The 14,578-nt window shown below is 35.6% G+C and overlaps 1 protein-coding gene across 1 annotated transcript in view; it reads left to right on the plus strand.

Moving 5' to 3' along the window:
• EYS (eyes shut homolog) overlaps positions 1-14,578 on the plus strand; it is a 1,667,443-nt gene that overhangs the window by 583,180 nt on the left and 1,069,685 nt on the right. The window contains exons 18-19 of the mRNA XM_060030409.1: positions 9,054-9,225; positions 10,169-10,247. Coding sequence (XP_059886392.1) covers positions 9,054-9,225; positions 10,169-10,247 — 251 coding nt within the window. The remainder of the gene's footprint in view (positions 1-9,053; positions 9,226-10,168; positions 10,248-14,578) is intronic.

Here is a 14,578-nt window from a genome sequence, read left to right on the forward strand (position 1 = left end):
GCAAAGCTATACAGACAAAATCTCACACAGAAGCATACACATACACACTCAGAAATAGAGCAAAATGGGAAAAAAATCATAAATATTGCTCTCAAAGTCCACCTCCCCTATTTGGGATAATTTGTTGTCTATTCATGTATTGCACAGATGCAGGTACATCAAGCTGATTGTGGAGCATCCGCTGCTTCTGAGGCTGCTGGGAGAGATTTCCCTTTCTCTTCTTTGTTCTCACAGTTCCCAGGAGCTCAGCTTTGGATTTGGCCCTGCCTCTGCGTGTAGGACACTGGAGGGCGTCTGTTCTTCGCTCAGACAGGACGGGGTTAAAGGAGCAGCTGCTTTGGGGACTCTGGCTCACTCAGGCCGGGGCGGGGGATGGGGGAGGGAGGGGAACGGAGTGCAGGGCAGGCCTGCGGCGGCAGAGGCCAAAGTGACGTTGCACCAGCCTGAGGCGCTCCGTACGTTCTCCCGGGGGAGTTGTCCCTGTATCCCGGGACCCTGGCAGTGGCGGGCTGCACAGGCTCCCCGGAAAAGGGGTGTGGATAGTGTCCTGTGCTTGCACACAGGCTTCTTGGTGGCGGCAGTAGCAGCCTTAGCATCTCATGCCTGTCTCTGGGGTCCGCGCTGTTAGCCGCGGCTCGTGCTCGTCTCTGGAGCTCTTTGAGCAGCGCTCTTAATCCCCTCTCCTCACGCACCAGGAAACAAAGAGGGAAGAAAAAGTCTCTTGCCTCTTTGGCAGGTCCAGGCTTTTCCCCGGACTCCCTCCTGGCCAGCCGTGGTGCACTAACCCCCTGCAGGCTGTGTTCACACCCCAACCCCAGTCCTCTCCCCGCGCTCTGACCAAAGCCCGAGCCTCAGCTCCCAGCCCCGCCCACCCTGGCGGGTGAGCAGACAAGCCTCTCCTGCTGGTGAGTGCTGGTTGGCACCGATCCTCTGTTCGGGTGTCTCTCTGCTTTGCCCTCCGCACCCCTGTTGCTTCTGTGCTCTCCTCCGCGGCTCCAAAGCTTCCCCCCTCCGCCACCTGCAGTCTCTGCCCGTGGAGGGGCTTCTAGTGTGTGGAAACCTTTCCTCCTTCACAGTTCCCTCTCACTGGTGCAGGTCCCGTCCCTATTCTTTTGTCTCTGATTTTCCTTTTTTCTTTTGCCCTACCCAGGTACCTGGGGAGTTTCTTGCCTTTTGGGAGGTCTGAGGTCTTCCGCCAGTGTTCAGTAGGTGTTCTGTAGGAATTGTTCCACGTGTAGATGTATTTCTGGTGTATCTGTGGGGAGGAAGGTCGTCTCCCGCGTCTTACTCTTCCGCCATCTTCCCTTCGTCCTCACATGCCTTTCTTGACTTATTCATTTAATATGACTTAAGAACAATAAGGGAGCAACATATATGAATTGAAATATTGTTTTTGCTTGTCTTAGCAATTTTGTCAAGGGTATTTTGAATCTCCTCTTCAAAAGTTCCTTCTAATGGCATAGTAATTGTTTTTATGATCTTTCCAATGAACTATGAAGTATTCTCCTGTCAAGCCCCATTCTTGTGGTAATGAAGTCTATGAGACGGATGCCCTCATTTGATCCTGGATTGATATTGAAGAGTTCCCCCCCTCATCCTTTTTATACAAGAGGTATGAAAAGGTGAGGGGAGACAAGATTCAAATGAAATCATTATTATCTTTATTATTTTTTATCATCAAATATTTATTGATACCTGTCCTTTGCCCAAAGCTCAAAGGACTATTGTAATGAATTTTAAAAGCCTTTGTCCAATCTTAGAATATTTATTCACAGAAAAATAAAGCATCAGTAAAAGTTCCTTGGAGAGCTTTTGAAAATAAACATTGGGCTGCACAATATCCCCATAAAATCTTTCCAAACAATGAGAATATTAGCAAAATGGTTGTTAATTAAATGCTTAATCCGTGCTTATTTAATCCAGTACTTGATAGATCACATACTTATTGACTGCCAATTCAACACTTAATAACATGGGGGGTGCCTCTTGAGATCAATATGTAATCTAATTATACTTGTTTTATGGCATTTGGAATATAAATTCAAACTTTATTTCACATGGTTTTATCTTTGTATCATCTAGTATTTCCATTTAAATATTGTAAAAATAATTTTCTTCTCTCTTTTCCTATTCATATGTCCAACTGTTTCACTATTTTTACATATTAGTCATATGTTAAATTCCCTCTCTGATAATTTCAACTTCTACATAACGTTTAGGTCTCATTCCACTGATGATAGTTTGTTTCTCTTGTTTTTTTGAACACCTTATAATTTTTTATGGAACTACCTTTAAAGAACAAGATCATATGTTTCCTTAGATTATTCCTTAAAGAATGTCATGTACCAGAGGACCAAAATGGAAGCATTGTATATAATAGTCAAATTCTTTTAAGTATCGATAATAATAAAATATATTGTTATAAAATTCTCATCTTGGTTTAAAGAGGCTCTTATTCCATTATTTTGAACCAATTCAAAATGGTTACAAGTGGCAATTTGAATTTTCAAACTCATTGATTCCTAAGTTCATTATGTGATTATTATGTGCTTGTATTAATTTTACTAGGTCATTTGTAAATATTATCTTATGTAAGTTATAATCATTTTTAAAATGTTACCACTATTTGGATGTATTCAACAGGAAATAGGCAGGTTATTTGATCATTGACAACATGAAAATATTTTTATTTGGCATTTTGTATAAAGTAAAAATAAATAGGTATAAGCTCTGTCACCAAATAACTAATAATCAGCTATGAAAGATAAGGCAATAATTCAAGCAAATATAGTTTAACTATAAATTGTTAAATGTTGTTAGCTATTTTTATTAGGAGATATCAGTGGAAATTTATTAAGTTAGAATTTTTGTAGGACTGGAATTAAAAACAGGCTTTATTTTTTATTTATTTAATATTTGTTTTTATTATTATTCTGTGAAAGAAATAAGGTAATCTGATAAATTGGGACTAAATTAGGCTAATAGGACAATCAAGGAAAAAATATATTTAAGAGATGAGTGCCAAAGAGTAGAAAGGAATCATTTATGGAAATTTTTTCTGCTAATAATATTTCCAAAACATGGGAACAGCAAATACAAAGTCCCTGAGGCAAGATGAAGTTTAACTACAATCAAGAAGCAAAAAGAAGCTAAAAGGTTAGGTCAGGAGATAACCACACAAATTTACACCAGCTGGTCCCTAACTTCAAGTATGTGGATATATTCTTGAGGTGAGTTAGACATATATATCATCCAAAAAACAAAAAAAAAAACGTTGACTCCAAAATTACCCTGGAAATTCTGAGCGAGACTCTTTACAAAGGCACAACCATATTAAAGATCACAGCCGTAATTCTCTAAACTGCACTCTGGCCATCACTTACAGGCATTTAATGGGGGTGTTTAATATCCTCTCTAAAATATGGGGCAGGAAGAACAAACATCCTAGCATGTCTGCACCGTGCACCTAGTGTCTCACAATTGAAAATTAGCTGGAGCTCACCCTGCTGATGGCTTTGCCGTTTTTTTTTTTTTTTTTTTTACCTTTTATTGAGTCCCATCTCTTTTAAGAACTGGGATATATTTTTTGAGGGAAGTAAACTATAGGAAAATTCAACTGACAGAGATCATACTGTACTTGACTTTTCTGTTCTTTGCTACATTTATTTGTTGAGACAAGCATCTGTTCTTAGCCTATTTTTAATGGCTCTGTTAAATACAATGGACACACAGTAAACTGCACATACTTAAAGAGCACAATATAAGTTCTGAAATATGCATATACCCATGGAACTGCCAAAACAATAAAGAAAAGGAACATATACACCACTTGCAAGTGTTTTTATGCCTCATTTATAAAGCACCTTTTTTCCCCCACATTCCACCCCTCCACATCCCCAAGTGACCACTGATATGTCTTTTTTCACACACACACACACATACATACACACACACACACACACGCTGTATTTTATTTTTACAAGAGATAAATAAGCCAACACCAAGCATTGTAAATGGATGACCACAACAAAAGCAACAATGATTGCAATTACCAAATAGGCAGAAATGGTGACATAACAATCCAGGCAGAATTATCAGGAGTAAACATGGATATAAGAAAACATAATGTTTAATTCTAATCTAGTTTTATGAAAGCAGTGGTCTTCACATCTACCTGTGCTTTAGAACCAGCTGGAAATGTTTTCTTAGTGAAGTTTGTCAGGCCTACTTCCCAGAGATTCAGAATTGGGAAGTTATAATTTTAAAGACTCCACAGGTGATTCTATTATTCAATCAGGTTTGTAAACTAGGGGACTAGAGTAGTTGACAACATCAGAGGAATGGTAAGAAAGGCAAGGTTGACCCAGAGGCTAAGAAGACAACATTTATTTCAGTATGCAGTAAAGGGTCCATAAAGTACTTTGTTAGGATAACACATGTGAAATGAAAAGGGTTGGGAATCAGAAAAGTCGTTTTGGGAAATTTTTCAACATATAAGACTAATCAGTGGGGAGAAGTTGGGTGAAGAAGGCTTGGAGAGAAAGTAAGGGAAGGACCAGAGGTTGGAGAAGAGTTAGTTAGACAGATAGATGATACATACAGAGAGATAAAGATGTATTTATTTACATATATTATTTGTCATAATGGTGTTGGTGCATGTAAATATCTTACTGAACATGCTTCTCAATTTATATACTTCAATGGCTTATTTCTGCAAAGGATTTTTTATTTCTGATGTGAAAATCTCTAATACAGAGACAGGCATTGAGGTAATCTGGTCAAGAGGGTTTTGACCCAGGCAGGGGCATGGAAAGTCCCCCAAATTACACAGGTAACCATCTACTCTGCTTAGAAAAGGAGTTGCCTATGTTATGAATGAAATTAAGAACTCTAATTTTAGAATAGCCAATTAAAAATCATCCCAAATATAAATTACTGTAGCCACAAGGCAAGCAACTGGATAGCAGGAAAGAACAATAGATCAGACAACAAAAAGCAAAACTTTCTTGTACTATTTCTTCTCTTGACAAACAAAATCCACAATGCTCATTAAGTTATTGGGAAATATCTGTTACACTATGATGGAGGTAGGCTGTGATGATACACACCAAGTCAAAGACAACTATGGAAGGAGTCCAGAACTATGGCTGACACAAAATAGATGCTCAATAAGTATGTGTTAGATAAATTAATGAGCAGCAGGAAGCAAGTGACATAGTATAAGGCAAATCAGGCAAAGAACTGAGACAAATTTTGAACAAGCCTTTGGGAATGTCTAATAAATACTAATTATCATTTATTTTAGATTTGCTTGGATTCGTGGACACAATGTCAAAGCATTCGTATTTTAATCCCATGAAGAAGATAAATGAATGTGTCATTATAACAATAATGTATTATAAATATCATTTATTATCGTCTATGTGCCCCTAGAAATGTATATATACTTCCCATATATCTGTAAACTGTTCTATGACATAGATATTTTGATCCACAGTTTACAGACGAGAAATTTGAAGTTTTGATGTCTTGGTAATTGTTTTTATTGCATTTAATTTTGAGTTACCTTTTTACTTTTGGAACAAGATAATGCTTTTCCATTTATGGTGTTGATATAAAATTTCTATTTTTTTCCAGATCTATTAAGGCATAGTTGACAAAGAAACTTATAAGCTTTTAAAGTGCACAAGGTGATGATTTTATATACATATACATTGTGAAAGGGCCGCTCCCACATAGTTAATTAACCCATACAACACTTCAGAATTTTTATCTTTCCTTTGTGTATATGTGAGAACATTTAGGTCCTATTCTCTTGACAAATTTCAATTATACAGAACAGTACTATCAACTTAGCTACCATGTTATACATTAGATCCTCAGGCCTTATTTAACTTACAGCTGAAAATATGTACCCTTTGGCCAACCTCTCCTTATTGCCCATACCTCCCTGGTTCTGGTTCAGGCAACCATTTTCTTCTCTTTTTCTATGAATTGTTTGTTTGTTTGTTTTGGGTCCCACATACAAACGACATCGTGCAGGATTTGTCTTTCTCAGTCTGACTCAGCTCACTGCTCTCAAGGTCCATCTGTGTTGTTGCAAGCAGCAGTCTTTCCTTCATTCTCACAGTTGGTAATTATGTACGGGGAGCTCATTTTGAACTGAAGTTCAACACTCTCCACACCTTCATGTCTTTTTAAGTTATCACGGAAACTTCTCTGTTTGAAGATAGAAAAAAATAGAAATTTCACTAAATAATTCCCCTTGACTACACAGGCAAGACAAGTCCTTCAGACACACACCTAGGAGGAATCACCTCATTCCAGATTCTGAGTCTCACCATTGCAAGGACTGAGATTTCAAGAATTGCTTTGTTCTTGCTTGGGAAGGGGCAGAGACTTCTGAGGAAAATAAGCAAATGAAAAAACAATTTTTTTTGGCCGCGTGTGCAGCTTGCAGGATCTTAGTTCCCCGACCAGGGATTGACCCTTCACTTTTGACAGTGAAAGCGCAGAGTCCCAACCACTGAACTGCCAGGGAATTCCCACAAACAAACAAAACTGACATGAAAAACAAAATATAAACACACACACACTCACAACAATGACGTATTTACTTAAAAAGATTTCACTGAATTCCATATTGAACTAGACACAAAAACCATGCCCTAATGGAGCTAAGTTTATAATGGGGAGGAAAGACAAAAAGAAAAGAAAAATGAGTAAATCTCATAGAATGCCAGAAGGAGATTGTTTGCTATGGTGATAAAATAAACATAAAACAGGATAATGGTGATTATGGGTGAGGAAGGGGATGCAATTTTAAATAGTGTGGTCAAATAGGCCTCCTTGAGAAAACAACATTGGAATAAAGACCTGAAGAAATAAAGGAGTGACTCTTGTAAATATCTAGGAAAAGAGAATTCTAGAAAAGAGGAACAAAGTATTTGAGGTCAGCGCAAAGACAGCAGAGTAACCAAGAGTGAGGGTAGAATAAGATGAAGTTAAAAAGTTAAAAGGGGACCTGACTTGTATGGTGCTCAAGGACTATGGTGTTAAAAATGAAAAAATAAATAAATAAATAAATAAGTGTTTACAGGGACCAAAATGTTCAGGTCAATCAGTCATTACATTCTTATCCTCTCTGGAGGCTACTTGGGGTGGGTCAAAGTATCACCACAGCTTAATTAATGAATAAAGCATCAGATGAGAAAGTTCCTCAGGTAATGTTGGTGATGTGTTCTCCAGCTACACTGACACATGTTTGCCCTCCATGGAGATGCGTCTCCTGTCTCCAAATAGCACTGGATGCACCCTAAACAATTCTCTTTATAACTCTGCATCTCAACCCCACTTTTGTGTTAAGTAGACCACCTCTTCTTAACTGAAATTTCCATCACTGATTTTGCCAGCATTTGTACATAGTCCTACAGAAGAACTTTTCACTTATCTTCTTAATTGGAATAATATGTCTCTGGAAACACCTGTATCACTTATTTAATATAACATAGTGGTATTGATAAAATTGTCTCAAGAAAATGATAATAATAAAATGTTAAATGTGTACAAGGCCCTGGGCTAGTTTTTTAAGTACATGGTTTTACATTATTATTCCAATAAACCTATGATATACTAATAAATGATTCTCATTTACAATGAGAAGTTTCAATGATCGTGTCTGCACTAAATATTAATATAGTCACAAATAGCTGCCATTTCTTGAGGGAGGACCATTAATTCCCATCTCATTTATGTTGGGCTTGGTCACATGACTTGGACTGGCAAATTAATATATGTAGAAGATTTAAGGAGCAGTGTATGTACATTTTTCCTTCTTCAACAATGCCAAGTACCCTTTTCCTTCTTCAACAATGATGGCAATCACCCAGATAGAGGATGCTCCATTAACCTGGGTCCCAGTGTGAAGATAATATAAACTGGATCTGTAGCTCACCTTTGCCATGGAATACTAGTGAGAAATAAGCCTGTGACATGGGCCACTGAGACATAGAGAAGTAGGTCCCTTTTTATTATTATTACTGCAACCTAATATAGTCTGTTATGTCTGTTTATTCCACACCCTGAACCTAAATCTTGATGGTCTTTTAAAATATGGATACAGATTTGACTAATTCACATATATTAATTTTATGGTATCATTAATATCCAAAGTTCTATATAGGTAGTGACAGTTACAGTAAAAAAAAATAAGATGTAACCATTAAAAATAGAATTTTGACTTGAAAACTGATTATCTCTAAAGAGAATTTCCAAAAATATTTTTTTTGCATTGGAAGTTTCATTTGCAATAAATCACAGGCTCTCCTGGTGTGACCACTCTAAATAGCAGTCACTTAAATAGAAGTTCTGATATGGTATATAAATAAATAAAGTTATGATGTCACCTTGTGAAACGGCTGCATATCTGCCAATCACTCTGTCCCCAAACTTTTACCTGATATCCAAACAAATACTGAGATAGTCTTTCAAACTATTTATTTGAAACTATTTATTTGAAACTATTTATTTGAAACTTTTTTTTTGGTCTTCAAAAACACTTCAAAAACACTAGGTATTTAGCCAAAGTTAGGTTACATTTAGAAATCTTAGTTCATTATTGACTTATTTCATTATTCATCATTGACCCACTAAGACCAAATATAGAAATTTCAAACTTTTAACACCTGTAGATAATAAATGTTTGACTATCAAGGATCATTACCAAAAAAAGTATAAATTAGTATTCACAGTGACAACTTGATGAAATTCATTACTTCACCTATATTTTTTAATAAACAACTCCTCACTCTAAAAACAAATATTTTAAGTAGATTAAGCTTGTGCTTTGTTTTCCTCATTCACTTTAAGTTAGTCTGAGAGTTCAGAGACCTAAACATGTTTAACCTTGAAAAAATGTTCTCTTTCACTATAAGATGTCAAATTATCTTTAATGGAGGGAGTCCTGATTTCTTGGTGACATTTTCTATAATGAACAAACTTTTGAGTTTTGCATTTAAATAGCCTGTTTATTTGTCTTGTCTCTTCTAATGTAGGCATCGATTGTGAAGTAAATATAGACGAATGTCTATCAAAGCCCTGTCTCCGTGACGGAACTTGTATTGATGGCATAAATCATTACACCTGTGACTGCAAGAGTGGGTTTTTCGGAGCACACTGTGAAGCAAAGGCAAATGACTGCCTCTCACATCCTCCTCTACATGGCAGGTAGCTATTTTTATTCTTCTATTATTAAATCTAAGAAGGCAAATTTAACTCATGATATTTAAAACTGAATCTCAAGGAAAAGTTGATAAAGGTAATTTTAATTATGCTTTTTCATAAAACAAGAGCTAAGTACAGTTAAGATGACAGAGGCTGCCCGTTTAAATTAATGAAATGCACTGATACATTATCTCTGCCCTTCTTTTATTTCTGCTCATTAGCATAAAGTAATTTTCAATAAATGTGAATTAATTGGACTTTAAAAATCTTAAAAGTAATAGTAGTAATAGTAGTAACAGGTAGGATGATGAGAGATTCTATTTGTTCTGTGGAGGGATAATACCACAAACTTAGTATTTAAAATGTTCCTAAATAGACCAGTTCTTTCATCCCTATTTGCAGATAAGACATTTTGTGAATCTCTTTATAGAGTTGTATAATAACTATTCTGCTCATGGATAGAATATTAGTTTATGCAAATCTAGAGTGGGGATATTTCTAGAAGATGCAGGTGACAAGGAGGGATGACTCGAAGAGGCACACAGCTGCCTTCCTCAGCACCATTTTTCTTTCCTAGTCTTGCCACAGACTTTGTAAGCCAGAGAGAGAGGATGAAGATGGGTAGTTCACTACAGTGCCATTTGGCCCCAGCTGATTTCAGTTTCCTACATAAGCCCTAGACATACTTTTTTATCTTTTCAAGCTGTTTTTTTTTTTTCTTCCTTTCCATTGCCATGGGTAAGATGGCAAAAATGAGAATTGATTTGTTCTTTCAGTCCAGTCACCTTGAAGGATAAGAAAGTAGAAATAGACTCTGCCTTCTATTGCTCATGGGAATGTGGTTTTTTTTCCTGACCTGGAAAAGAAAAAAACATTAAACAGTGAACTCTCTTGAAATTATGCTTTCATTGCCTTACTTATTTAAAAACATAATTCTGTGTTTCAGATGCATAGATTTCATTGATAAGTATCAATGTTCATGCAGTGCAGAATGGACTAGCTCAAGATGTAAGATCAAGATTAATGTAAGTTTTATAATTTTTACTAAATTTAAAGTAATTTAAAAGAAATACAAAACAGTTAGCAGATATGTGGTCCTATCAAAAAATCCATAAGACATTTGGTCCACACCAAAAGTTCCTTGATATTTGGTCCTGTCCAAAACGTTGTGAAATGGGCCAAATATGCTCTTGGATGTATCCTGTGGGAAACAAGTTATTTGCTGTAGGTCTCAGAATCATTATTTCAGCACTTACTGATTATTTAAGTGCCTCTCACCTTTCCTTTGGAATTTCTTTTTTGGAATCTTTGCTGGCTCCAAACAAAACTAAAAATCATAGCTCTTTCACCTCCCCCTGCCCTGTCTATTGGTATCGTAAACTTCTGCAATATGGAGTCCTCAATCAACTAAATCCTGGAAGTGACCATTGTCCAAAGAGCTCAGAAGCCTTATGATTTGCCATCTGCCTCCCCCTCTCCGATCTTAGGACACACAGGTGTCTGTGGATGTGTAAGGATGAGGAGATTAAATGGATCCATACACAGCAAGGAGAAAAATAAGTACTGGATGGATGTACCAAGAGATGGGTACATGTAGAGAACCTTGACACCAGCAATGCTCTCAGAATCTGTCTTCTGATCTTCAGGCATAAGACATGATGTGATTGACACATGCTATTTTATGTGGAATGTGTCATCTGCAGAGAAGTTTTGGTTACCTGAAGTTTAAGACCATTCATAGTGGATGAGAATCTCATGTGCCTTCCTGGATAATGGGAAGTTCTTCCAGGTCCTTCCTGGCTGACAATGACATGGTAAAGGAAGGAAGCACAGGCATGAAAGACAGCCTTTGGCATTGTGAGACTATAGATATTTTATTTAAATCCTTCGTGTCTCTTTCCTTTATCAGTAAAATACAGTTCTTATACTGCAGGATCATTGTGTGATGATACACATTAAATATGGTTGATACTCAGTAAATGATGTTTTTGGAGGGAGAAACAGAATTGAACAGCAATTTTGCTAGTTACCTTCTGTGTGCTCTAGGACAAATTACTTGCAATCTGAAATCATGTTTTATCTATTCAATGAGGGAAATCATAGGAACTACCTCTTATGTTGTTGTGAGAATTAAATTATATAATGAAGGTAAATCAACTAGCATATATTTTGACACATTTTTGAAAGCCTAATAATTTATTGACATTTTGTGGATTTGATTCTAGATAGTGAAAGCCACACTTGATGTGGAGAAGGAGATGTTGTAATTAATAAATTCCCTGGTAGAAGATGCAGGAGGCATGTATCTTGTCTGCACTGTTGCATGTGTTGCCTGTGATAACCTCCAAAACCCTGTCTCTTGGTAGTGCAAATGTGGTATTTGTCTTCTGCATTAAATATATAAATAAAGAAATATTTTCTTTCTTATATGAATTTGTATATATTCATATCCACACACCCAGTATTATGAGAACAATTGTTTAATGCTACCTATATGCTTCTAGATGGTTTTTCATAATATTTTTATTTTAACATGAAGTTGAACTCATCATACTCCTTATTAAGTGACTTTTGGTTTCACCTAGTGTATCTTAGGGACCATTTCATTATAATACATGGAGTCATGACTCAAACTTTTCAGTAGCTACAAAGTGTTCCAAATAAGTGTTGAGGAACCACACTTATTTAATGAGAGTATGAGCATGCCAGCTTCCCTAGATCCTATCAAATGAAATCATTTTTTAAAAGTGTTGACTAATTTGATGAGGAAAAAGTAGCATGTCATTATTTTGATTTATATTTCACTGGCTTATTATGAAGATTGAACACATTTCCATATGATTATTCGCCACCTGTATTTCTTTGTGTGAGCCTTGTTTACTCACAGCCTTTGACTAACGGTATTTTTCTTTTGACTTGCCTGCCTTTTTTGGTTTTTATATACTATTTAAAATTATGGATAAAATCCACTAGATTCTGCAAAATTACAAATCTTGTCTAGAGTGTGACCCTTATTTCTTTACAAAACTTGTAAAGTTATGAGATTTTTGTATTTTTCTTTACCTTTTTCTTTATGATACTATGCTTTGCCTCTCTCCTTAGAAGGTCCTTTTATACAGAAATATTTAAATTATTTTCTTATATTCTCATTTATTACAATTTTACGATTAACAACACTTTTAGTCCTTTAATCCATTGTGAATATTTTGTTATAATTGATAAAAAGAAATATAATATTTTTTTTCAAAAATATAATCAATTTTCCAAGAACTTTTACCAAAGTATCTATTATTTCTGGATTGTTTTGGTATGCCTCATTTTTTTATGCACTAATACCTATATATGGGTCAATTTTAGGACTATTTATTCTGTTTTTCTTCTTTTTTTAAATCTTATCCTGCCATCTATATTAATTATTATAGTTCAATAAATTTTTTTAACTGTCTTTTTACTAAAACTGCAAGTACATTCCAAATGTACTTTTGGTCATTTGCTCTGTAAATATTAAAAATATATTATTTATGAAAAGCCAAAATACAGTAATTATCAGATATACCTCCTGCCTCACGAGCTCCATCTGGAGATATGGATAAGGGGTATAGATATGTATCTTACTTAGCTCACCTATTTTTTGTAAGTTTCTCTATGTTGCAATGCCCAGATTACAGCTTCTTTTTGGTTGTTTTTTTTCTTTTAATTTCTAAATTAACTTTATTGTGGTATAATTTAAATACAACAAAATGCAACCATTTGGAATGTACAGATCAAAGAATTTTGACACATGTATACACTCATGTACCCACTACCACAATCAAGATATATAACATTCTATTATCCTAAAAGACTCTTGTGCCCCTTCCCAGTCAATTTCCAGCCTGCACCCCTGATCCTAGACAATTCCTGAACTGCTTTCTATCACTATAGACTAGATTTATTTTTTCTAGAATTTCATATAAATGAAATAATAAATTATGCATACTTTCATGCCTAGCTTCATCTAAGAGATTCTTCCATTTCATTGAGAATAGCAATAATTAATTCCTTTTAATTGTTGAGAAGGACTATATTGTATAATACATGATCTTGTTTACCCATTCATCAATTGATGCACATTTGCATTGCTTCCAATATGGAACTATTGTGAATAGTTGCTATGAACACTTGTGAACACATTTTTTTGAACATATGTATTCATTTATTTTATACCTAACAAATGAAGAGGAAATAGGCAGTCTACCTGAAAAAGAATTCATAATAATGATAGTAAAGATGATCCAAAATCTTGGAAATAGAATAGACAAAATGCAAGAAACATTTAATAAGGACCTAGAAGAACTAAAGATGAAACAAACAACAATGAACAACACAATAAATGAAATTAAAAATACTCTAGATGGGATCAATAGCAGAATAACTGAGGCAGAAGAACAGATAAGTGACCTGGAAGATAAAATAGTGGAAATAACTACTGCAGAGAAGAATAAAGAAGAAAGAATGAAAAGAACTGAGGACAGTCTCAGAGACCTCTGGAACAACATTAAATGCACCAACAGTCAAATTATAGGGGTTCCAGAAGAAGAAGAGAAAAAGAAAGGGACTGAGAAAATATTTGAAGAGATTATAGTTGAAAACTTCCCTAATATGGGAAAGGAAATATTTAATCAAGTCCAGGAAGCACAGAGAGTCCCATACAGGATAAATCCAAGGAGAAACATGCCAAGACACATATTAATCAAACTGTCAGAAATTAAATACAAAGAAAACCTATTAAAAGCAGCAAGGGAAAAACAACAAATAACACACAAGGGAATCCCCATAAGGTTAACAGCTGATCTTTCAGCAGAAACTCTGCAAGTCAGAAGGGTCTGGCAGGACATATTTAAAGTGATGAAGGAGAAAAACCTGCAACCAAGATTACTCTACCCAGTAAGGATCTCATTCCGATTTGATGGAGAAATTAAAAACTTTACAGACAAACAAAAGCTGAGAGAGTTCAGCACCACCAAACCAGCTTTACAACAACTGCTAAAGGAACTTCTCTAGGCAAGAAACACAAGAGAAGGAAAAGGCCTACAATAACAAACCCAAAACAATTAAGAAAATGGGAATAGGAACATACATATCGATAATTACCTTCAATGTAAATGGACTAAATGCTCCCAATAAAAGACACAGATTGGTTGAATGGTTACAAAAACAAGACCCATATATTTACTGTCTACAAGAGACCCACTTCAGACCTAGAGACACATACAGACTGAAAGTAAGGGCATGGAAAAAGATATTTCATGCAAATGGAAAACAGATAACAGCTTCTGAAGGGCATTCATGGATTGATGTTTGAGTCTGTATTTCT

The sequence above is a fragment of the Delphinus delphis genome, chromosome 14 (genome assembly GCF_949987515.2).
Source record: "Delphinus delphis chromosome 14, mDelDel1.2, whole genome shotgun sequence".
Taxonomy (NCBI): domain Eukaryota; kingdom Metazoa; phylum Chordata; class Mammalia; order Artiodactyla; family Delphinidae; genus Delphinus; species Delphinus delphis.